The sequence below is a fragment of the Poeciliopsis prolifica genome, unplaced genomic scaffold (genome assembly GCF_027474105.1).
Source record: "Poeciliopsis prolifica strain line A6 unplaced genomic scaffold, Auburn_PproV2 SCAFFOLD058, whole genome shotgun sequence".
Lineage (NCBI taxonomy): Eukaryota > Metazoa > Chordata > Actinopteri > Cyprinodontiformes > Poeciliidae > Poeciliopsis > Poeciliopsis prolifica.
The window spans coordinates 1,226,193-1,249,136 of record NW_026562433.1 but is presented as its reverse complement, the minus strand read 5'-3'; the positions used below and the strand labels follow the sequence as shown (position 1 = coordinate 1,249,136).

The following is a 22,944-nucleotide window of genomic DNA, read 5'->3' as shown; positions in this document are numbered from 1 at the left end:
GTCGTCACAAGAAGAAGCCATGGCTTGCAAGGTCCAGGTCTTCGTTTGTTTTGAACAGAACTTAAAGAAACCGATCGGCGTGTGTCAACGCGAAGAGGAGCTTAAACACATTGCTGTGAAGTTTCTTTTAGACAGAGTGCAGGAGCTGCGCCGTGACGTAGGTAAATAAACCTGCTGAGAAATTCTCATTTCAGATGCATTGAGACATGGAGCACATGAAAACATGACATGTAGTTTAAAAAGCCAATTTTCAGTTTTAAAATCCACAATTATCATTTATATCAGACTTTAGATGCGCAGCTATTTGTTCTGAACAGTTTGAACTAATTTAAGATGTTATGCATTTTGCCTGATGTTGTCATTACTTCATATAAAGGATTTTATTTATTTTAGGTTTCATGGCATTTCTCTTAGAAACAAAAATCCACTCTTGTTGGTTTTGGACATCGTCTTACTGCGTTTTCTGCTTTGTTTTGCGCAAAGTGTCGGTCTTTAAGATGATTTATTGCATTTTATATTTGCAGCGGTCGCAGCAGTTTCAGCCTTCGCAGCGATCTCAGCGGTTTCAGCGGTGACGATGATGTCTCTGATCTACAAAGGAAAAACTCTGCAGGAGACAGAAATGTTGGCTGACTGCGGGATCAAGCACAAGTCTGAGATCCACGCAGTGATGCGCTGTAACGGAGGACTGGAGCTGATCATCCACGACCCTCCACTCTGATCCACTGAACACTGAACACCTGATTCCACTGCATCATGTCCTCCTGTTTACTGGAGAGATAATATCATTATAATATATTACTGAATATCATCACCAAGCTCATGATAATCGTGAAAAATGTAAAAATGATCTGTATTTAAATGTCCTCCTGTTTACTGGAAACGTCACCAATATAAAACTCTTATTCTCTTAAATGAATAATTGCTGAGGTTTTGTTATTTTTTTTGTCACCATCGTCTGTTGTAAGTAAAACTTTAATCAATTCAGTTTCGTTGAAAACATAAATATTGCGTCACATGCAAAATAAAAAGTGGTGAGAGAAAATAACTGTAAATTACTTAATTTGAATAATTACTTTGTCTACATGTTTGGTGCTAAAAAAAATAAATAAAGTACCAAATATCACGATCTGTGTGTGAATTTAGTTAATTTGTTTGTTTTTCACTTTGCTGCTGTTGCACATAAATGTCCCCCTGATAGGATAATAAAGGATATTAGTCTGATTATTCATTCTTCTTAATAAACTGCAAAATATTCACACCAGTTAGTTTTCATGAAGTTGCGAACAATAAAACATAATATTTATTCTTTATGTGGTCGATATTTTTCACTGACGTTCATTTAATTCCATCCATCCATCCATCCATCCATCCATCCATCCATCCATCCATCCATCCATCCATCCATCCATCCATCCATCCATCCATCCATCAGCTCGTCTTTTCCTGTAGGCGTTTCTGCAGCGATCGGCTGCAAAGCAAAAGTCACGTGACTCGTACAGACTAACCAGGCTCGAAATCGAAAGTTTCCTTCTATTCGACTAAATACAATGTAAAGTTGACTGTTTTCAGCATCGCAGCAGAAACCAGGAGACTTTTCAAGATGAACGATAAAACTAAGCGCTACAACCCGAGAGACTCTACAATCCCACTAGTGGATGAAGTGGATCAGTTTGACTGTAAGTGGCTCGTTTCAGTTCATCAGCGCTGCAGCGACAAGTTTTCACTGCATTTGTTGTCTTGTTTAGAGCATGTATAGTTTGTATAGTCAGTATTTAAACATGCTGGAGGATCTCACTGGATGCTTCTGCAGTTCTGTGTGAAGGGTTTGATTCCCCAAGAGCCCGGATGTCCTGCGGCCATGTAGTGACCCCGACGTCCCTCACCAAGTGGTGCCAACAATTGCTCAAACAGGTGAGATATGATTCAAATATAATCTTATTCAAAATAGAAAAGAACTAGAACTACTTTTATTCTGATTCAGATGAAAAGTAATGAGGTGTTGATTTTCCACATGTATTTTCTGCTTCTTATTTTTTTATCTAGTTTTCTTGCCATTAAATTCATTTAAAATCTTATTTTTCATAAATATGAAAATCGTATTGAAGAAAATGTATCTTTCCTCTCTTTCAAAACATGTTTATTTGAGTTGTAGATACTCAATGTACAGAAACACAGAGTCATCATAAACAAAAGCTGCACAAATCTTTTAATTCACCACAAACTCACATGTTCAGGATAATGTCTGTAATTTCACTGCATCATTTTTGCTTTCAAATGTGAAATGTAAAATATTTTATTCCATGTCTTTTATTCTTTTTAATTGAATTAAACTACATGGATGTTTGCTGTTTCTGCTGCTTTTAGTTTATTTACCTTCGACAGATTCGCTGTGATTCTTTTTGAAGTTGACTTTCCAACAACAAATTTTCAATTTTGAAATTTAGAGTTAAAGAGCATCTTAATACATCAGTGTATTTTCTGTGTTGACTTTGCATTTTTAACAGAATATTAACTACTGGAAAAGGAAGTGAGGAACCCATCTATTAAATTGTTGAACATGTAAGTGTTTTTTTCTTTACCTTTGGTCCTGATAATTTCTGTGATTATTTAAATACAGGGAAAACCCAGGTTTGAATGCGGTCAGTTTGGCTGTCATGCTGAGTGGTCTTATCAGGAGGTTTGTAAAATGGCCATGTTGACCCCTGAAGAAATGAAGACCTTTGAGACGACCTTGGCCCAGAATGCTGCCCTCACAGATCCTAACAGAAAGTTTGTAAGTATCTTATTGATGGTGTAATTATAACTGCACACAGACTTGAGTCTGACTCAAATCCCTGTTTCCTCTCTCTTATCCCCAGTGTCCAGGCTGCATGACTCCTGTGACCAGAGGGAGCAGCTTGAACCTCTATGTCTGCTGCTCAGGTTGCTCAGCGAAGACGGGACGCAGCTTTGGGTTCTGCTGGCAGTGTCTGAGGGAGTGGAAAGGTCCACAGCCTCGATCCGACCGCTGCGAAAACGACGACTGCCACAATTCTGCCCTGAAGACGCTGAGAGAGTGTCCAGAAGTCCAAATTAAGCTAGCAGGAGGAGTCAAAGGGTGTCCGTCGGTCCGTGCCTGTCCCACCTGCGGCTCACTGCTGCAGCACACTGGGAAAGGATGCAAAGATGTTTCATGTCCCCGATGTAAGATGACGTTTTGTTTTGGCTGCCTAAAGTCTGCTTATGAATGTATAACAGATGACTTTGATGTTTGCCCCAGTGGTATTGCCCCCAGACAGACGTCCATTCCTATGTGGAATGGACAAACTATTCCACCTAGGATGTCCATTCCTATGTTGATTGATCGTTCTCTTCCACATCGTATGTTGATTGATCGTCCTCTTCCACATCGTATGTTGAATGAACGTCCTCGTCCACATAGGGATAAATGTCAATTCCAATAAGGAATAGACATCTATTCTATTTTATGTCCATGATGTGATGCATTTATGATGTTACATCACATCATGATGCTGTATCACATCATAGCAGCTCATGATAGTGATACATGAGCTACCACTGTTTTTTTTCTACCTGCTTGTTCTTGCTACTCTTCTATAATCTTTAAAATCCAACTTTTGCAACAATTTGAACAATCTTTGACCTTTGTTTACTACAAAGTACCTTCCAAATAAAACTTGTCATGTTGTGAAATGTATTATTATGAAACTACTACAGATAAAACACCCGTTAAAGCAGTGGGCGCACCCCTAAGGGGGACGGAGTGCCATTGCAGGGGCAGGAGGGAATGGGGGGAAGCAGTCTGGATGAATGAAAAAAACAATTACACATAAGTGATTCACTATAAAGATGCTTTGTATTTTGTTTTGTTGCAACCTGAAGTGTGAAATAAATTTCAGTGGTGTTTGAAAACAAAATATATGTTGAGGTTTATGTCTGGTTGAACGATGGGATTTTATTGTAATCCATAGGGGGAACCAGAAGAAAATCTTTGGGAACGTCTGCTTTAAAGGATGTCCACACAAACATGTAGCTTTTTGTGCTGTTTGATGCCTCTGATATTGTATTTGTATCCTATCATATTGTATGACTCTTTTATTCTTCATTTACTAATGAAGAATAAGAGAGTCGACCCATCACCGAGTCCGCCAACATGCTGACAGAGGAGACAGACGAGGACCTGCTGTTCAAGTGAAACCCCCAAACCCCGAAGTCCGACACTCATCATCATGCTATTTATTCTGTGCCTCTCTGGCTGTGTTTGTCTTCTCAGACAAGTGATGAAAGTATTCTGCCCTGAACACGCTGAGAGAGTGTTCATTTGTGCAATAATACGAAATCAGAAATTATTGAACAAATAAAAATGTTGCTACAGTTTTGACTAAATAAAGAGTGAAACTTAAACCAAATCATTTACAATTATTCAGTTTGGATACTTTGACAGTGTTTAAGGAGCCAGAACTCAAAATGTATCCAGGTCATGGGCAACAACTGTTATGTTCCTTGTGACCTTTGAACCAAAGAAAACTTCAGACATGTCTGACGTGGGTGAAGGGGAAAGACGACTGGAATATTATTCAGTAGCCTAAAGTCTTGTTTTCACATGATTTTGCATTTCATTCGGAAATCAAGGTACCAGAGTGAGGAAGTCGACAAGTTTCTTGACGTGGATTGTGACGTTTCCACAGTCAGTGATATTGACCTGCTGGTGTTTATCAAGTTCAAATTTAGTTCAGTCTTTGACTGGGAAATTTTAGAGCACTCTCTGCTGATAAACTTTATGGAGATGCTGATTATTTTATTTCCTTGCAGCTCCTGGCTCTTCTCCCCACTGACAAAATAAAACCTGCTGGTTTTAATGGCCACAGTATCAGTGTTCTGGTAAGTGGTTGTTCTGGAGTGGTTAGGCAACTGACCTGACCCAAACCTGATACCGAATTTATGGTAGTCTATAAAAAACGTCACCAGATCCAACAATTTAAAAGACCTGAATGCTGCTATAAAAACTTGGTAATCAGTTTGATAAATTGTGACAAATCAATATGTTGGTAAATAATTTACATCATTGAGGTATTTTTATCCACAGCTGCTGTTCTCTTATTTGAACTCATTCTCTCAAACAGAGAGAAAATGTGCATGGAAACCTCAGTAGTTTCTGAAATATTCTTCCAGTCAGTCTGGCATCAAGACGTCAGGTCCAAGATTTCTTAAAATAACTCTTCCTCATTCTGACGCTGGCTTTGAACTTTATCAGTTCACCTTAAATGCACCCAGGTGACTCTTTCGTGCAAAGCTGCTGCAACATTATTGAATGGCTCTTCAGTAGAAGACTAACAGAAACTAAACATCATGAGTCCAGGATTTTTAGGTACCTTCCAGATCCTCATTCAGTTTTTGTTTCATTTTGTTTGTTTGATTATATTCTGAAGCCAACATTGTTTTCTATAGTGACGCCTGAATTCCCCTGAGCTTCCATTCTCATCTTTCTTCCTGTTATTGGACACCAAGCAGTAAAACATTTATATCTCGTTCTTTTTCTTTCTGTTACTGATCCTCACTGTTAGAGAGGACAGGGGCATTTGAAATCTCTATTGCTGTCAGTTTAAAATGCATTTTAATTTGGATTTTTGCAGCTACATTTATGAAGATTCTTGACAGATTCTTCTTAAAATAATACTGAAGAAGAAAAGAAAAACAGCAGATGTTTATCCCCGTTGTATCAAAAATAGATTTTGACCATTTCTTTATTGTCTCGTCCCTCTGAAATCCCAGCATCTCCAAAACGGATTAAAGAGAATGGATATTAGATGAATTCTAACTTGTGAGCTTTCATGACTTCATGCAGTGTTGTTCATCAGCTGAATGAAATGCTCTACTTGCTAAGTGAAAGAGAAAGCTGTTTTCTGACTCCCTCTCATGAGAGTGTCTTTTACTGTCTGTTTACTTCAGCGGCAGCAGCAGAAATTGTTTCTGCTCTGTGAAGAAAAACCGTATCAGTGGAGTGATTCAGAATGAACCAAGGTAAGGGCTAAATTCTGAGTTTCCAATAATCACGTAATTGATCTTCTTCTGTTAATATTGTAAGATGTTTCGTAACAAAATGTCCCACAGACATTAAGTACGACGGGTTGAGGAACCAAGGAGCAACATGTCACCTGAACAGCATTCTGCAGGTTCTGTTCATGACCAGAGAGTTCAGAGAGGCTGTTAAGAGGTTAGAATGTTTTATTTATTTATTTAACCTTTATTTCCCAAAGAAAAATACATTTGAGATTAAAAATTTCCTTGCAAGAGAATCTTGGCAAAGACTGGCAGCAGCACACAGAACATTCACAGCAAAAACAGGACAAGTTAAACCGTCATAAAGAAAATAATTAAAACATTTTTCAGTTGAAACATTTACAGACAGATGATTCCTTCCCAAGATCAGAAAGAAGAATTTAAAACCATTTAGAGACAACATCACCTTTAGGTTCATGCATTTCTGCAACTGGTTCCAAGAAGATGAAGCAGAAAAAAAGTTTGGACTTTAGGTACTGAAAGTAAAGTATCCTTCAGTGGACTTTCTATTTCATATTGGCCAACAAATATGATGGAAGAAGTCATAGTAATAACTGAAAGGTTTTACTTTCAGATTAATCAAATCACATGTAAGAAATGTTTGATGTTTTGTTCAGCATAACTTCTGAATCTCTGTCAATCCTGTTAACAGATGTCCAAAAGAAAATGAAGACATTAATGTTCAACTCAATGCGTTGTTTGAAGATGTAGGAAGAAACACTGCAGAAACCACAAAAGTTACAAAGAAGCTGCAATTTGAAAACGGTATACACTTAATTTAACAATTTTTAACTTTTTTTGATTAAAAAGATGGGACTTTCCTTTGCAATTTAGATGTCAAGATGCATAAATCCTGACAGGCTGAATAAGAAACATGGATGAATAAGTATAACAAATATAGACAATATAGAAATACAGTATATTATGTCTCCTTCTTTCTTTGTTCTCTCAGTGTATGAACAGCTGGATGTTGGTCAGTACCTGGAGAAGATTTTATCTCTGGTCAGCGATGAAGCGTCACAGGTAAATTATTCCTGAAAGTCAGATTGGAGAAAGTGTAAATAAAAAATTAAAAGCTGTTAGATTTTAAATCAAATTATATTTTCAGATATTCAGAGGAGAGCTGGTTCACAGGACTGTTTGTGATCAATGTGACTCAGACACTGAAGACTTGGTGCCATTTTGGTTTCTTTCTCTCCCTCTGATGGATTCTAGTGATGGAAACTACAGTGTGGTAAGAAACAACCTGCATAATGGAAACCATTTTATAAAACAAACAAAACTCTGCTCATAAAAGTCATCTGGAATAATCAACAATTTCTGATTATTACTTAGTAGTAATAAGCAATCTGCTGTGTTGGCAGAATGCTGGAAAGAACCTGGTGAAGGTTTGTGCAGTAACAGAAAATGTGTTTCCAGGAAGACGCAATTCGGGAGTTTTTAAAGGATGTACGGTTTTATGGAGAAGACCAGCTGTACTGTGATAAATGTGAAGACAATCGTGACACTACTGTTGTAAGTAAAGGGAAACTTGTTTTGGTTAAAAACAAAACAAAAACAAAACAAAACAGATATTTTGACAGCATTTTAAAATGTATTAAGAATGTTTAGCTATTAGCTAAACACCCAAATAATGAAAGAGAAACTAAATATTTGTCAAATTCTGAAGTTCACATATATTTTATTAGAGTTTGGTAGCATTGTCTTTAAAACGTCATAACCTGGGTCAGATTTTTGACCCATTCCTCCTCACAGAACTGTTCTTTTAAATCAGGTTTTTAGCAGGCTGCCTTGCTCAAGGGTTTTTGATGGCCTCTCAAAGATACTGACTTTGTTATCCCTAATTAATTGGGCAGTGTAATTAGGGTCATTGTCCATTTTGGAAGACCACCCTGTACTAAAGCTAACTACCAGGTCGATTTCTTAAACAACATATCTACATTTTTAAGCAACATTATATATGTTACTTAAAATTTCCACTGTATGTTCTCTCCTCATGATGCTATCAGCTTTGTAAAGTGCAACAGATCCTCTCACAATATGATGCATGCCCAAAAATGAAAAATAAGTAAATAAATGTTGATGATCTCTGCAGACCTGGAACAGAAAAGTCTTAGTTTGATTTAATATCAGGCAGTAAAAAGAAGTTGTGTGTCTTTATATACAGTTAACATAAATATCAGTTTTTGACTGTATTAATAACTCTGTGTTTCATGTAGAAATATGAACTAAAGCATCATCCCGAGATTTTGATTTTGCTGCTGAAGAGGTTCGAATACAACTATCAGTGCATGTCATACAGTAAAGACAATCGTGCTGTGGATGTTTGTCACACCATCGACTTACCAGAGGTATATTTCAGATTATTGTGATTGTTGCTCATTTTCTTTTCAGATTCCAGATTAATGTGTGTGTTTTGTGGATCAGAACCAGACATATGAGCTGTATGGGTTGGTGGATCACTTTGGGACTCTGAGCGGAGGCCATTACACAGCAACAATCAAGCCTGAGGATGAAGAAAACTGGTATGAGTTCAGTGACTCCAGTGTGACACTGGTGAGATAATTATCCTGCAACTGTGGGTGTTTTTCACTTTGACAATCAATACTTCACCTGGTTGTAGCACAGCAGAAGTTTAATATTGTTCCTTTTAATAACAGGTTAGTAACCAGATGTTCCAGAAAAAGTTTGAGAGGTAAGTAATCGTCCTTCATTTTCTTCTTCTGTTTATATTTACCGTTCATCATAACTGGAATTTGCGTTCTTTATTCACCAGATCCCGAAGTGCCCATCTTCTGTTTTACAGAAAGAAAAGTGAGATGCAAACAGACCATACAAGGATTTATAATGGGTCACAAGACGATGACAAGAGTGAAAACGACGATACGAGGAAAATCACTTCAGACTGTAATAAAAATCACAACAATTTTTGTTTGTCTTTGTTAGCTTTGTTACTTTTTGTACTTGTAATTATCTGGATTGTCATTATTGGCATGACGGTCATTCTGAAAGCCAAAGTCACGTGACTCGTACAGACTAACCAGGCTCGAAATCGAAAGTTTCCTTCTATTCGACTAAATACAATGTAAAGTTGACTGTTTTTAATCACAGCAGAAACCAGGAGACTTTTCAAGATGAACGATAAAACTAAGCGCTACAACCCGAGAGACTACAATCCCACTAGTGGATGAAGAGGATCAGTTTGACTGTAAGTGGCTCGTTTCAGTTCATCAGCGCTGCAGCGACAAGTTTCACTGCATTTGTTGTCTTGTTTAGAGCATGTATAGTTTGTATAGTCAGTATTTAAACATGCTGGAGGATCTCACTGGATGCTTCTGCAGTTCTGTGTGAAGGGTTTGATTCCCCAAGAGCCCGGATGTCCTGCGGCCATGTAGTGACCCCGACGTCCCTCACTAAGTGGTGCCAACAATTGCTCAAACAGGTGAGATATGATTCAAATATAATCTTATTCAAAATAGAAAAAGAACTAGAACTAGTTTTATTCTGATTCAGATGAAAAGTAATGAGGTATTTCCACATGTATTTTCTGCTTCTTTTTTTTATCTAGTTTTCTTGTCCTTAAATTCATTTAAAATCTAATTTTTCATAAATATGAAAATCGTATTGAAGAAACTGTATCTTCCTCTCTTTCAAAACATGTTTATTTGAGTTGTAGATACTCAATGTACAGAAACACAGAGTCATCATAAACAAAAGCTGCACAAATCTTTTAATTCACTACAAACTCACATGTTCAGGATAATGTCTGTAATTTCACTGCATCATTTTTGCTTTCAAATGTGAAATGTAAAATATTTTATTCCATGTCTTTTATTCTTTTTAACTGAATTAAACATGGATGTTTGCTGTTTCTGCTGCTTTTAGTTTATTTACCTTCGACAGATTCGCTGTGACTCTTTTTGAAGTTGACTTTCAAATTTTCAACTGTGAAATTTAGAGTTAAAGAGCATCTTAATACATCAGTGTATTTTCTGTGTTGACGTCACATTTTTAACAGAATATTAACTACTGGAAAAGGAAGTGAGGAACCCATCTATTAAATTGTTGAACATGTAAGTGTTTTTTTCTTTACCTTTGGTCCTGATAATTTCTGTGATTATTTAAATACAGGGAAAACCCAGGTTTGAATGCGGTCAGTTTGGCTGTCATGCTGAGTGGTCTTATCAGGAGGTTTGTAAAATGGCCATGTTGACCCCTGAAGAAATGAAGACCTTTGAGACGACCTTGGCCCAGAATGCTGCCCTCAAAGATCCTAACAGAAAGTTTGTAAGTATCATATTGATGGTGTAATTATAAACTGCACACAGACTTGAGTCTGACTCAAATCCCTGTTTCTTCTCTCTTATCCCCAAACAGTGTCCAGGCTGCATGACTCCTGTGACCAGAGGGAGCAGCTTGAACCTCTATGTCTGCTGCTCAGGTTGCTCAGCGAAGACGGACGCAGCTTTGGGTTCTGCTGGCAGTGTCTGAGGGAGTGGAAAGGTCCACAGCCTCGATCCAACCGCGAAAACGACGACTGCCACAATTCTGCCCTGAAGACGCTGAGAGAGTGTCCGAAGTCCAAATTGAGCTAGCAGGAGGAGTCAAAGGGTGTCCGTCGGTCCGTGCCTGTCCCACCTGCGGCTCACTGCTGCAGCACACTGGGAAAGGATGCAAAGACGTTTCATGTCCCCGATGTAAGATGACGTTTTGTTTTGGCTGCCTAAAGTCTGCTCAAAGCTGTAGTGTGACAGAAAATCTTGGTACAATGCCATTCACTTTGCCCCAGTGGCATTGCTCCTAGGCAGACGTTCATTCCTGTGTGGAATCACAAATCACATGGACATAGAGTGTCTATTCTACACTCTATGTCCATGTGATTTGTGTTTTTTATTTTCCAGTTTGTTCTTGGGGGGTTGGGGTTGCGGGAAGCAGCCTGGATTAAAAAAAACCCAAAAACAGTTACACAAAAGTGATTCACTGTAAAGATGCTATGTAGTTTGTTTCGTTGCAACCTGAATGAAGTGTGAAATAAACTTCAGTGGAGTTTGAAAACAAAATATGTTGAGGTTTATGTCTGGTTGAACGATGGGATTTTATTGTAATCCATAGGGGGAACCAGAAGAAAGTCTTTGGGAACGTCTGCTTTAAAGGATGTCCAAACAAACATGTAGCTTTTTGTGCTGTTTTGATGCCTCTGTTATTTATATTTGTATCAACTAATCCTATCATATTGTATGACTCTTATCATTTATTAACCAATCTTTGTCATTTGTTTGCATTTTTTCAATAGTACAAACTGAAAGCAGAAATTGTTGAACAAATAAAAATTTTGCTGTTGTTTTGACTAAATAAAGAGTGAAAATTAAACCAAATCATGTACAATTATTCAGTTTGAATACTTTGACAGTGTTTAAGGAGCCAGAACTCAAAATGTATCCAGGTCATGGGCAACAACTGTTATGTTCCTTGTGACCTTTGAACCAAAGAAAACTTCAGACATGTCTGACGTGGGTGAAGGGGAAAGACGACTGGAATATTATTCAGTAGCCTAAAGTCTTGTTTTCACATGATTTTGCATTTCACTTGGAAATCAAGGTACCAGAGTGAGGAAGTCGACAAGTTTCTTGACGTGGATTGTGACGTTTCCACAGTCAGTGATATTGACCTGCTGGTGTTTATCAAGTTCAAATTTAGTTCAGTCTTTGACTGGGAAATTTTAGAGCACTCTCTGCTGATAAACTTTATGGAGATGCTGATTATTTGATTTCCCAGCAGCTCCTGGCTCTTCTCCCCACTGACAAAATAAAACCTGCTGGTTTTAATGGCCACAGTATCAGTGTTCTGGTAAGTGGTTGTTCTGGAGTGGTTAGGCAACTGACCTGACCCAAACCTGATACCGAATTTATGGTAGTCGAGAAAAAACGTCACCAGATCCAACAATTTAAAAGACCTGAATGCTGCTATAAAAACTTGGTAATCAGTTTGATAAATTGTGACAAATCAATATGTTGGTAAATAATTTACACCAAACCAGACAAACAGCTTCCAGAAACATCCAAATCACTGAGCAGTGAAAGATTTTCACGAGGTGAAGTGAGAATATATTTCCTTTGCACAGATTAATTAAACTAGTCAGATTAATAAGCCACACTCTCCCCTAAACCTTTTCTTCTTTCTACTGGCTATAGCTAATGAGGTGAAGGGAAACATAATCATCACCCGACATTTAGTTTGAACCACTGAAGACAAAGATGCCTCCATGCTTTTAATCTTATTTAAGTCAAATTCTGACTCTTCTGATCTGAAGGCAGGTGACTCTTTCGTTTAAAGCTGCTGCAACATTATTGAATGGCTCTTCAGTAGAAGACTAACAGAAACTAAACATCATGAGTCCAGGATTTTTAGGTACCTTCCAGATCCTCATTCAGTTTTTGTTTCATTTTGTTTGTTTGATTATAATCTGAAGCCAACATTGTTTTCTTCAGTGACGCCTGAATTCCCCTGAGCTTCCATTCTGATCTTTCTTCCTGTTATTGGACACCAAGCAGTAAAACATTTGCATCTGCTTCTTTTTCTATCTGTTGCTGATCCTCACTGTTAGAGAGGACAGGGGTTGTAAATGTCTTTGGCATTTGAAATCTCTATCAGTTTCTGTCATTGCAGTTTAAAGTGCATTTTAATTTGGATTTTTGCAGCTACATTTATGAAGATTCTTGACAGACTCTTCTTGAAATAATACTGTAGAAGAAAAGAAAAACAGCAGATGTTTATCCCCGTTGTATCAAAAACAGATTTTGACAATGTCTTTATGGACGAAATAATTGTTTCGTCTCTCTGAAATCACAACAACTCCAAAACTTGCAGCCTTCAGGACGGATTAAAGAGAATGGATATTAGATGAATTCTAACTTGTGAGCTTTCATGACTTCATGCAGTGTTGTTTATCAGCTGAATGAAATGCTCTAGTTGCTAAGTGAAAGAGAAAGCTGTTTTCTGACTCCCTCTCTCATGAGAGTGTCTTTTACTGTCTGTTTACTTCAGCTGCATTGTCATTGTCCAGTTGGATGACCAATCTGTGCCCAGGCTTTAACTTCCTGGTCGATGTCTTTAGATGTTGCGTCAATATTTTCACTTTGGGTTCTATTGTTATGATTTCATCTATTTTACAAACTGCACCACTTCCTCCAGCAATAAAACACTTTGCAAAAATGTAAAAAAAATCACAGTGACTAATATAAAACAGAAAAAATTCAGTTTGTTCAGAAGTTTGTGAAAAATGTGATGCATCATTATATACATTTACTGTAAATATCTGCTTTTAATCATATTAATGTTGTGTTTCATGTAGAAATATAAACTAAAGCATCATCCACAGATTTTGATTTTGCTGCTGAAGAGGTTTGAATACAACTATCACCGCATGTCATACAGTAAAGACAACCGTGCTGTGGGTGTTTGTCACACCATCGACTTACCAGAGGTACATTTCAGATTATTGTGATTGTTGCCCATTTTCTTTTATGTAACAGTATGGATGTATACATTCAGACATATGTAATCCAGATAAAATGGAAAATTAATAAACCCATTTATTTTCATTGTTGATCAGATTTATTAATGAGGGTCCATCTGAAAATATTAGATGGTTTCTCACTTTGCCCTTTTCGAGCATGTTTAGATTACTGTGGTACAAAAGTATATGTCTTCTGCATTTCTTATTCTTGTGCATCATTTTATACTACCATCATGTTCGAAATAAAGTTTCATTTCATTTCATGTGTGAAATGAAACGTTTTGTGGATCAGAACCAGACATATGAGCTGTATGGGTTGGTGGATCACTTTGGGACTCTGAGCGGAGGCCATTACACAGCAACAATCAAGCCTGAGGATGAAGAAAACTGGTATGAGTTCAATGACTCCAGTGTGAAACTGGTGAGAATGATTACAGTGCTTTTAAAGATTTGAAAGATTTTATTTTTTACAGTCAATATTTCTCTTTGTCATAACAACACAATGCCAGTTTGATATGTTGTTGTTTCTTTTATAACAGCTTGATAACAACAGAGTCCAGAGAAAGTTTGAGAAGTAAGCGCCTGTCCAGTTTTGTTCTTCTGTTTATTTTCACTGTTTATCATAAACTAACTTCACTTTCTTCACCAGATCTCAAAGTGTCCACCTTCTTTTTTACAGGAGGAAAAGCAAGTAGAAATCAGACTTTTTAATACTTTACAGTGGGTCCAGTTTGTCAATACTTTCTAATATAAATTTCAGGTATCGGTTCACAAGATGAAGGACAAAATGAAGGACAGACAAACCCGGCTGCAAACCCCAATCTGTCGTGGTTAAATCGTAATCAGAGTAATTATGTGTGTTATTCTCTTCCAAATTTGATTGGCTTTTGGGAAACTTTAACGTGTGGCAATTTGCAGTTATTTGTCAAACTCCTTTACCCAGCTGAAGAATATGATATGTTGAGGGTTTCAAAAAACATGCAATAAAATGATCTCAATAGTCATTCCTCTGCCCCACAAACTTTCAAAAATACCATCTGCATCAACCTTTCTGTGTCACTAAGGCATCAAATTTCACCCACGCTCTACACTTCTCTTGAATTTTCTCTCTATTTCTTTGTTGATGTTTACATGTTTAGTTGCTGCTGAATTAAAGTCCCTCTCTGGTTTAATGTTGATCAGTTTGTGTTATTGCACTAAGAGCCTCACTGTCTGCATCCATCCACTTGGTGGCGCTGCTCATAGCAGAAAGGTAAAGATACATTTTCAGAATGAATATGAAATGTTTGTAATATGAGTCTGAACCATGTTTGACGTGTATTATTGGATTATCATGGAGTTTATAAGGTGATGTTTGCATCAAACAGCTGAGGTTGTTTTGCTGAGCAATTTAAGCCCTGAATAGAAAAAGCACTTCGTCTGCAGCCACTGTAAAAAACCTGTCAGAACTGTTTGATGTTCCAGATAGTAATTATATAAAAACCAACTTATTTGAATGTCTGTAATGTTTTATTAATGCACTATCACAATGTTTGTTGTCTAAGAACATATCGGCTGTTTACAACACAATCCTTACATGTTAGTTGTTTTAATCATCAGTTTTTCAGTGTGTTAGTTTATTGTCTATTTGTGTTCAGTTTAGTGTAGATGAAAACTTACATAAATGGATGATATCAACACCACAGAATAAGGTCTGTTTGAAGTTATAAACCTGTAGATGTGAAAAGACAGGAGTTATGAACCTGCACTGACAAAAAAAAAAAAAAACTTCAGCTGATCGTTATATCCAACTATTGAAGAAAAACAAAAAATAATCACACAAAGATGATGATAACTTGATTCTCTTTATGCAATTAATTTTGGTCTAATTCAACAATCCTGGTTTTTAATTTACTGGCAGCTGCGGAAACCGCCAGGAGGCGCTGTTGTACTTTATGTATGAAACTCTTCGTAACTGCAGTGACTCGTTTTCCTGTTTCCTCCAGTCATACAGGATGTCAGTGAATCCAAGAACAAGGAGGTGAATTAATGAACCATATTCACCACATGATTCCTTCACATTCTACTCTGAGATAATAAACTTAATTGTTACATTTGTTTCTGACGCTACAGTTTGACTGAGATGTGTTGAGCCACTGCAGGAACCAGACTCTGGTCAGAAACTTATAATAGTTTCTAGAACATGTTGAGTTGCTGCCATGAGAAAACACGGCATCACAAACAGAACCAACAAATTGCTAAATGTTAAAATACTTTGTTTTTGCACTTATTTAATGTTTTTATTTGTATAGTAATTTTCACTGCAAAAGTAAAGAAAAACTTAAAAAATAAAGGAGAGAGACTCCAAACCTGCCTGGATAAACTAGTTTAATGTCAACACAAAGTGGCAGAATAATGTGATTATTCTGCCACTTTGTGTTGACATTAAACTGGTCAACACAAACAACTGGAGCTGAGGGAAGATCCTGCAGATCACTTTAATCTAGATTCTGCTCTTAATCCAGAATTTGCTGCAAACAATGTTCCTCTTGATGTTTGCAGCAAATTGCCTTACATTATGTGCTGTGTTTCATTGTTTTCAATGTTTAAACTGCAAAGAGCAGTTTTTAAATCCCACATTTTGTTCATTAATTCAAAACACAAGTTTGTAGAAGTTGTTGTTCTCTCTGTTTGACTCACTGAAAATAACAAGAAACAGGCAAAATCTCTGCTGATCATACAGAGAGTTGTGATAATGTAACACACATTCAGAGTTTATAGTTTATTTATTCAAAGAATATAGTATTTATTTAAATTTATTTTGAAAAGTTTAATTGAGAATGAGGAGGGATGTGAGAAACAAAGCGTTTTGGTTTGAGTTTTAGAGATCAGGCATGAGACATTCTTTACTTCTCCGAGTTTCACCCTCCTTATCACCCACCCCATCATCAGTAAAATCCACTTCAGGGCCTCTTCCACCATCTAAGCTTAAAACCATCTGTATGTAGGACTTGTGTCTGATTCCATAGTCAAACAGCCTCTTTGTGTCGTCATCCAGTCTGTTGCTCGCAAAGATCAACCGTAGGTCCTTTTTAGCATGTCCTGCAAATATGCAGATCCAGAATCATACTCCAATAAATACAAAAAGACCAAAGACTTGTTTTTAAACTGCAGAACTATTCTAGTCTGAAAAGGAGAAGATGTTTGTGAGGCTTTGTAACATTTTGTCAAAGCACTGAAAGAAAATATTGTAAGAATGTCATAAATTTATTCTTCTGACTTAAACTTCTCACCGTAAATCAAAACAAACTCCACAGGAGAGAATTGAAAACAATTTCCTTTTGCATTTCATTTGATTAAAATTGTTTTTCCTGATTTTCCAACAATTCTGTTTTACGGAAAACAGAGAAAGGTGAAGTAAATGATTGCTGGGATGTTTTATTTCAGTGAGTTTACCTGGCAACCAAGACAACTTCTCAAATATCTTTTCTTTCAGCTGATCCACCGTTACTGTCTTCATCTCCTGCTCTGTGTTGCAGAGGTCAATCGTGGTTTTCTGCCCGTCTATCCCACTGATCACAACCTGGTAGATCATCTTCAGATGTTTACAGATCTAAAGCAGCTGCTGCAGTCAGACAAAAAAAAACTCCTAGCCATTGGAGTCCTATAATCCTTGACACTTTTCAGCAACCTGAATGAGAAAACATATGTTGTAATGTTTTCTTCATACAATAGCAGAGATCAAAAACAGAGGGATACACACTAACTACATATTAATACATGTTTTAAAAGATTTTAAACCTTTCTGTAAGAGATGATAAACATCCCTGAACAGCAGATGTGTTTTCTCTTAACTAATTGTTTTTATTATATAATCATGATTACTTTAAAGACTCTTAAACAAAAGACAAATGCTACAAAAAACTGAAACAGGAAAGGAGAGGAGAGCAAATCTATGAACCTACCCTCGGCCGTTACAGTAAGTACAGTTTCAGGGTGTTTCCAGGACATATTTAATTGACGCTACCTGAGTTTATTTTACTATTAGAGTGAAGTAAAATGTCTGCATACTTTCTCTTTCTGTTTTGGTCACTCCCAGGCAGATGCTGCATTCAAGACGCGTTGAAAATATCACTTTCAAAAGGTGTTAAATGTGGATTGGTTGGAAGGTGTAATTCCTTTAATATCTTTCTACAAACTTATAAAAGAAGATAATTAACATAATGTATTAGAAGTCATAGCCATTGTTCTAATGTACTCAACAGACGTCACATAGATAAACTTACTCTGGCAAAAGGAATAATGAAACCTTTTTTCTTAATAGTTTGTTGGCATAAGGTGCATTTAATTTGTTACTGGTTAATAGTGTCAAATAACTGTGAGGTTTTCTCACCTCGACAAACCTTTGTGATTAAAGGTCATTAGTATGATATTTAAGCTGGTTAATGTGATTTCAGATTCACAAAGACTCATCGTTCGTTTCTACTGATGTTTTTATCTCCTGTGGCGTCTAGAAAACATGATTGATCATGTCTTTGAAACTTCATTTTGAGGACTCTCTCACTTTAAGGTGTGTCAACCTGTTGGATCATGAAATTTGCACCAATGGTTTCACATGACAGTTTGAAACTTGTTGTTTTTTGATCAATCCAGAGCAGCCAGAGTTAAAATACTGACTTAAGATGAAAATACTGACATCATCAGACGTATTTAACTTCGTTAAGATGCTGAAGTTAAACAGAAATAATCTCACAGCAAGAAAATAATGACTTATTTTCTGTAATTCCCATTGAACAATGGTCCAAAAAAGATCTTTAACCTCCGTAACCCTTCGTTTTTCTGACCACTGAGAGGCGCTGTTGAGCTTTATGTCTGAAAGTCTTCATGTCAGCAGTGACTCGTTTTCCTGTTTAATCCAGTAATACAGATTAATGTCAGTTAATCCAAGAAAAAGGAAATTAATTATTGAACCATGACTCAAAACTCAGAACCTCTATGATTTATTCTGTTGTTCAGAATCTACTTTGAGATTATAAATGTAATTGTTAGATTTGTTTCTGATGCATTTAACTCACTAGAATATTATGAATATCAATTAATCAATCAATCAAATTTATTTGTGTGGCACATTTCAACAACAAGGCAGTTCAAAGAGCTTTACATCATAAAAACACAACAATACAAAGTCAGAAAACACCAAGTCAACAACTGAGAAAACCAGAACTCATTACATTTTGTCAAGTTGTGTCATTACACGTCAAAATGTTGCTCAGTGTTTCATTAATTACGACACAAAAGAAACTCCAAACATTTGGGGTTTTAGTCTAGATTTAAAGGAAGTCAGAGTTTCATCTGTTTCACAGTTTTTTGGAAGTTTGTTCCAGATTTGTGGTGCGTGGAAGCTGAAAGCTGCTTCTCCTCGTTTTGGTTCTGGTTCTGGGGATGTAGAGCAGAACCAGAACTAGAACCTGATGGATCTGGAAGGTTGATACAACAACAGCAAATCTTTACTGTGTTGTGGAGCCATAAATCAGTGATTTATAAACTAAAAGAATATTAAAGTCTATTCTCTGAGCTACAGGGAGCCAGCAGAGGGACTTTAAAACTGGTGTTATGTCTCTATCTTCCTGGTTTTAGTGAGAACGCGAGCAGCAGCTTCTGGATCAGCTACAGCTGAAATTGAAATGTCTGCCTAAATTGTTTTTAGGCAGACATGTGAAGACGCTGTTGCAGCAATCAAAGCAACTAAAGGCAAATGCATGGATGAGTTTCTATAGATCTAATTTAGATCTTTAGAACAAGGCATTTCAAAGTGCTTCACATCATAAAAACACAAACATCATTTTTCTCATGACATCTTTCAGGTTCATGAGAAATTATGGTCATTATGTAATGATTATCATGAAATCAAGGATTGTGTTCCATGTGTTTCTGTTGTGTTTATTTGAGTTTCTGTGTCCTAGTTTCCTTGTTGTCCTGTCTTCCCTTTGATCACTTCCAGGAGTGTCTTGTTCCCCTGATTACCTTCAGTGTATTTAATCCCACCTGTGTCCTTTGTTCCTCGTGGGGTCCTTGTCATCGTCGTCGTACGTTGTTGTCTGTTGACGTCGTTTATTTTGTTCTCTGCCTGTTTCACCTGTTGCTTCCACTCAGCCGTGCTGCCTGGCCGCAGACTCAGCTGTTGACTGTTTGTTTCTGGACATTTTCACCATTAAATCTCGTCTTCACCTCATCTTGGGCCTCCAAGCGTCTGCTTCACCACCACCACATCATTCTATGACATCAAGTTTCTAATCAAATATCCCCCAATTAAAGTAAATTAGGTGGATGACAGTTGCCTCATTGTTTTATATTTTTTTAAGAATTAAAATGTTTTACAGCATCTTTTACAATCATTTGCTGCAGATTATGGATTTGGTCTTAAAAAGTTAGTTATCTTTTGAGAAAATAAGTCTTGTTTCTATGAGCCACCAAGTGTTGATGTTATTGTGTTTCAGCTTTTTGATATTCAGGACTGGAGTTAAAATGATATCCTGCAGCTCATCCTTATCTCAACACTTTGATTCTGCTATTAAACTAGAATTTGGTCAATTTGAAACATCTTCACTTGAGTTTTCTATTGAGGCTTTTTACACATTTTCCTACATTCTGGGTTTCAGAAAATCTTCATTATTTAAATTGTATAGAGAACAAAAGATCAGTTTTAAAATCCCACATTTAGTTTATTTTTACAAAACACAATAAAGTTGCTCCACAATTGTTTTCTCTGTTTGACTCAATGAAAATAACAAGAAACAAAAAAATATTTCTGCTGATCTTCTAGACAGTTTTGATATAAATACAGTACAAAGACAACATGGCAGGAAGTGAGAAATATTTTGTTTGCTTAAAAGAGTTTAAATGAGGATGAGAAGGGATGTGATTTTAGTTCATGCTTGAAATATTCCAACATGTGGAATGAAGCACTTTGGACCCAAAAATGTATTTTGAGTTTTAAAAATTAAACCTAAGCTCCTCTTTACTTCTTCGAGTTTCACCCTCTTTGTCTCCCATCCCATCACCTGTATGATCCGTTTCAGGACATCCTCCACCTTCAAGAAGTTCAACCATGTTTATGTTGGACTTGTGTTGGATTCCATAGTCAACCAGCTTGTCTGTGTCGTTGTCCAATCTTTTATTCCCAAAGATCAATTTTAGGTCCTCTTTTCTACTCACTGCAAATATACAAATCCAGAATCATAATTACATACAAACACACCAAAGATATATTTATAAACAGCAGAGATATTCTAGTCTGATAAGGAGCAGCAGAGATCTATGATGCTGCTCTCATTGTAGCTTTAGTTAATTTATTTGTTTGTGATTTCTGTTTATATTGAAAGAAGATCCATCTGGAGTTTAATTATGCAAGTTTTGTGTGTTTTTAAGTCAGGTCAATACTTTTTAAAAAACAAAAACTACCAGACATCTTTACATTACATTTCTCTGATCCATAACAATAAAAACAGGAACTCTGCAGTAGACAGGAATGTGTGTTATTGGTAACATCAACAACGTTTACTGACTGTTTAATAATGAAGCAAAATTAAATCCAGCAGTTTCTAAAATTAAAGTTAATTTCACTGAAACAGTGAAGTTATTATTCTTGGATTTGATCATATTTTCAGTTTTATAGTTTATCTGCTTCACCAGATTTGATTCTCACTATTTATTGAAACACAATGCAGGAAGTTAAACAAACTTAAAGAAAAAACATAAAACATTACATAATTTTGTTCTTCTGACTTCAACTTTGTTCTTGTCCTAAACCTGAACAAACTCCACAGGAGAGAATTCAACAGGATCTACTTTGTATTTTATCCTTAAATGTATATTTTGGTAAATGTCTGTTCTTCATTTTTAAACAGGTTTTATTATTTTTCATTCAATATGGAGATAGGTGAAGTAAATTAGTTTACCTGTGAATCCAGGCATCTTGTCAATTATCTTGTCCTTCAGCTCTCCCACCGTTATTCTCTGCATGTCTTCCTCATTGTCACAGAGGTCAATCGTCATTTTCCTTCCATCTAATCCTGTGATCACAACCTGGTAGATCATCTCAGACGTTTGTGGATCTCCAGCAGCAGCTTCAGTCAGATAGAAAGAAACTCTTTCTTAACTTTAGAGTTTTATCTTACAATCCTTCACACCTTTCAACAACCTGAATAAAAAAACAGAGTTGTATCACTTTTACAAACATAAAATTCTTATTTACAAATAAGAGTTTTATTCACACAAAAGTTGAAGTAAACATGTTTTATAGGATGTTAAACTTTTCTAGATGCTCAACATTCCTGTTCAGATGAATTAGTTTCACTGGTTACATTACAGCTTCGTAAGGAAAAGACAAGCAGTACTTTATTTTTTTGAGCAATATATATTAACCTACCCTGAGTTGTTACATCAATGACTGTGTAAAGATGTTCCCAGGATATTTACAGCTTCTTTGGTTTTTTCTAACCTTATTTTTGAGTAACCTTTGAGTGAGACAAATTGTCTAAAAAAATTCACTTTCTGTTTTGGTTACGTCCAGCCAGATGCTGCGTTCTTGCTGTCAAAATGATAAAGAAGATAAAATACACAATATATATTCCCTGACTTCCTGAATTGGTTTGACTGGTTACATGAAAGATTCTTAAAGAAAAGGAAAACAACACAAAAATCACGCAAAATAAAACATCAATCATACTTTAATCGCTCTTTTGATTTGTCTAAAAGAAAAGGAGAAACGTGAACTTACCTTCAGCTGTTACTTCCTATGGTGTCTGAAAAACAGTAAAACTTTCTAACATGATCTTTGGACTCTTGGACTCTGTCACTTTAAGGTGTGTCAGTGTTGGATTGTGAACTTTGCACCAATAATTTCAAGATAGTTTGAGGCTTTTTTTGCCATCACTCTTACTCATTAGCCCCAGAATATTTAGCTGCTATTTAGTCTTTAATAACATGCCTGGAGCAACACTCCAGGCATGTTATGAATGAGAGAGTAATATTATGACATGAATTATAACACAATGTAAAGCTAAAAATCATAAAAATGAAAAAAAAAAAAACCAATAATGAAAAAAAATACTTTTCTGCATTTTGGTTTGCAAAAACAAAGGGACACCAAGTAGATAAAGGTTTAAATGTTTAAACATGGAATATATGGGATTATGGTGGATCAAGAGGGAGGAGTTTGTCCCGTAAACAGTGAGTTGTGTCCTGCAATGCATTGAAATCAAACATGATGCAATGTGGAATGGCATAAAACATGAATCCTTATGTAATTGCCTTCTGAAGGAACAGTGAGAAAGTAACACTGAATACCTGGAGATCATTTTGGAAGCAAAATTAGTTTTATAAAA

General features: G+C 36.4%; 2 protein-coding genes and 2 long non-coding RNA genes across 10 annotated transcripts; 2 read left to right on the top strand and 2 right to left on the bottom strand.

The window, feature by feature from the left end:
• The first annotated feature begins 1,419 nt into the window (after positions 1-1,419).
• Positions 1,420-3,869, top strand: LOC129379475 (E3 ubiquitin-protein ligase RNF144B-like). Its single transcript, XM_055060279.1, has 4 exons — positions 1,420-1,679; positions 1,814-1,914; positions 2,621-2,776; positions 2,862-3,869. The coding sequence occupies exons 1-4, from the start codon at positions 1,604-1,606 to the stop codon at positions 3,444-3,446; spliced, it is 918 nt and encodes a 305-aa protein (XP_054916254.1). The 5' UTR covers positions 1,420-1,603; the 3' UTR covers positions 3,447-3,869.
• A 2,059-nt stretch (positions 3,870-5,928) lies between these two features.
• LOC129379471 (ubiquitin carboxyl-terminal hydrolase 47-like) lies at positions 5,929-9,492 on the top strand. 5 transcript variants are annotated; one of them, XM_055060274.1, is made up of 12 exons: positions 5,929-6,024; positions 6,115-6,217; positions 6,716-6,828; positions 7,016-7,086; positions 7,172-7,297; positions 7,483-7,578; positions 8,283-8,414; positions 8,491-8,619; positions 8,724-8,758; positions 8,840-8,970; positions 9,175-9,271; positions 9,405-9,492. In XM_055060274.1, the coding sequence occupies exons 1-11, from the start codon at positions 6,015-6,017 to the stop codon at positions 9,252-9,254; spliced, it is 1,026 nt and encodes a 341-aa protein (XP_054916249.1). In that variant the 5' UTR covers positions 5,929-6,014; the 3' UTR covers positions 9,255-9,271; positions 9,405-9,492. The 5 variants fall into 5 exon arrangements, with proteins under 5 accessions (XP_054916249.1, XP_054916247.1, XP_054916248.1 ...); XM_055060272.1 differs by lacking the exons at positions 9,175-9,271; positions 9,405-9,492 and having other exon boundaries at positions 8,310-8,414; positions 8,840-9,093; XM_055060273.1 differs by lacking the exons at positions 9,175-9,271; positions 9,405-9,492 and having other exon boundaries at positions 8,870-9,093.
• Positions 9,493-14,059: 4,567 nt separating this feature from the next.
• On the bottom strand, positions 14,060-17,606 carry LOC129379461 (uncharacterized). 2 transcript variants are annotated; one of them, XR_008608183.1, is made up of 4 exons: positions 17,524-17,606; positions 17,015-17,249; positions 16,500-16,660; positions 14,060-15,321 (listed from the first exon to the last, which is right to left on the bottom strand). It is a non-coding gene; the product is annotated as an uncharacterized LOC129379461 (long non-coding RNA). The 2 variants fall into 2 exon arrangements; XR_008608182.1 differs by lacking the exon at positions 14,060-15,321 and having other exon boundaries at positions 15,832-16,660.
• Positions 17,607-20,273: 2,667 nt separating this feature from the next.
• Positions 20,274-22,386, bottom strand: LOC129379483 (uncharacterized). Of its 2 annotated transcripts, none has more exons than XR_008608185.1 (3): positions 22,338-22,386; positions 21,517-21,758; positions 20,274-20,772 (listed from the first exon to the last, which is right to left on the bottom strand). It is a non-coding gene; the product is annotated as an uncharacterized LOC129379483 (long non-coding RNA). The 2 variants fall into 2 exon arrangements; XR_008608184.1 differs by having other exon boundaries at positions 21,987-22,355.
• Positions 22,387-22,944: the final 558 nt, after the last annotated feature.

Coding starts and splice junctions, on each gene's coding strand:
- LOC129379475 (XM_055060279.1), top strand. CDS start 1,604: ATGAACGATAAAACTAAGCGCTACAACCCGAGAGACTCTACAATCCCA. Junction 1,680..1,813: donor TGAAGTGGATCAGTTTGACT/GTAAGTGGCTCG, acceptor ATGCTTCTGCAG/TTCTGTGTGAAGGGTTTGAT. Junction 2,777..2,861: donor CAGATCCTAACAGAAAGTTT/GTAAGTATCTTA, acceptor TCTTATCCCCAG/TGTCCAGGCTGCATGACTCC.
- LOC129379471 (XM_055060271.1), top strand. Junction 6,218..6,715: donor TTCAGAGAGGCTGTTAAGAG/GTTAGAATGTTT, acceptor TCCTGTTAACAG/ATGTCCAAAAGAAAATGAAG. Junction 7,087..7,171: donor TCAGCGATGAAGCGTCACAG/GTAAATTATTCC, acceptor TTATATTTTCAG/ATATTCAGAGGAGAGCTGGT.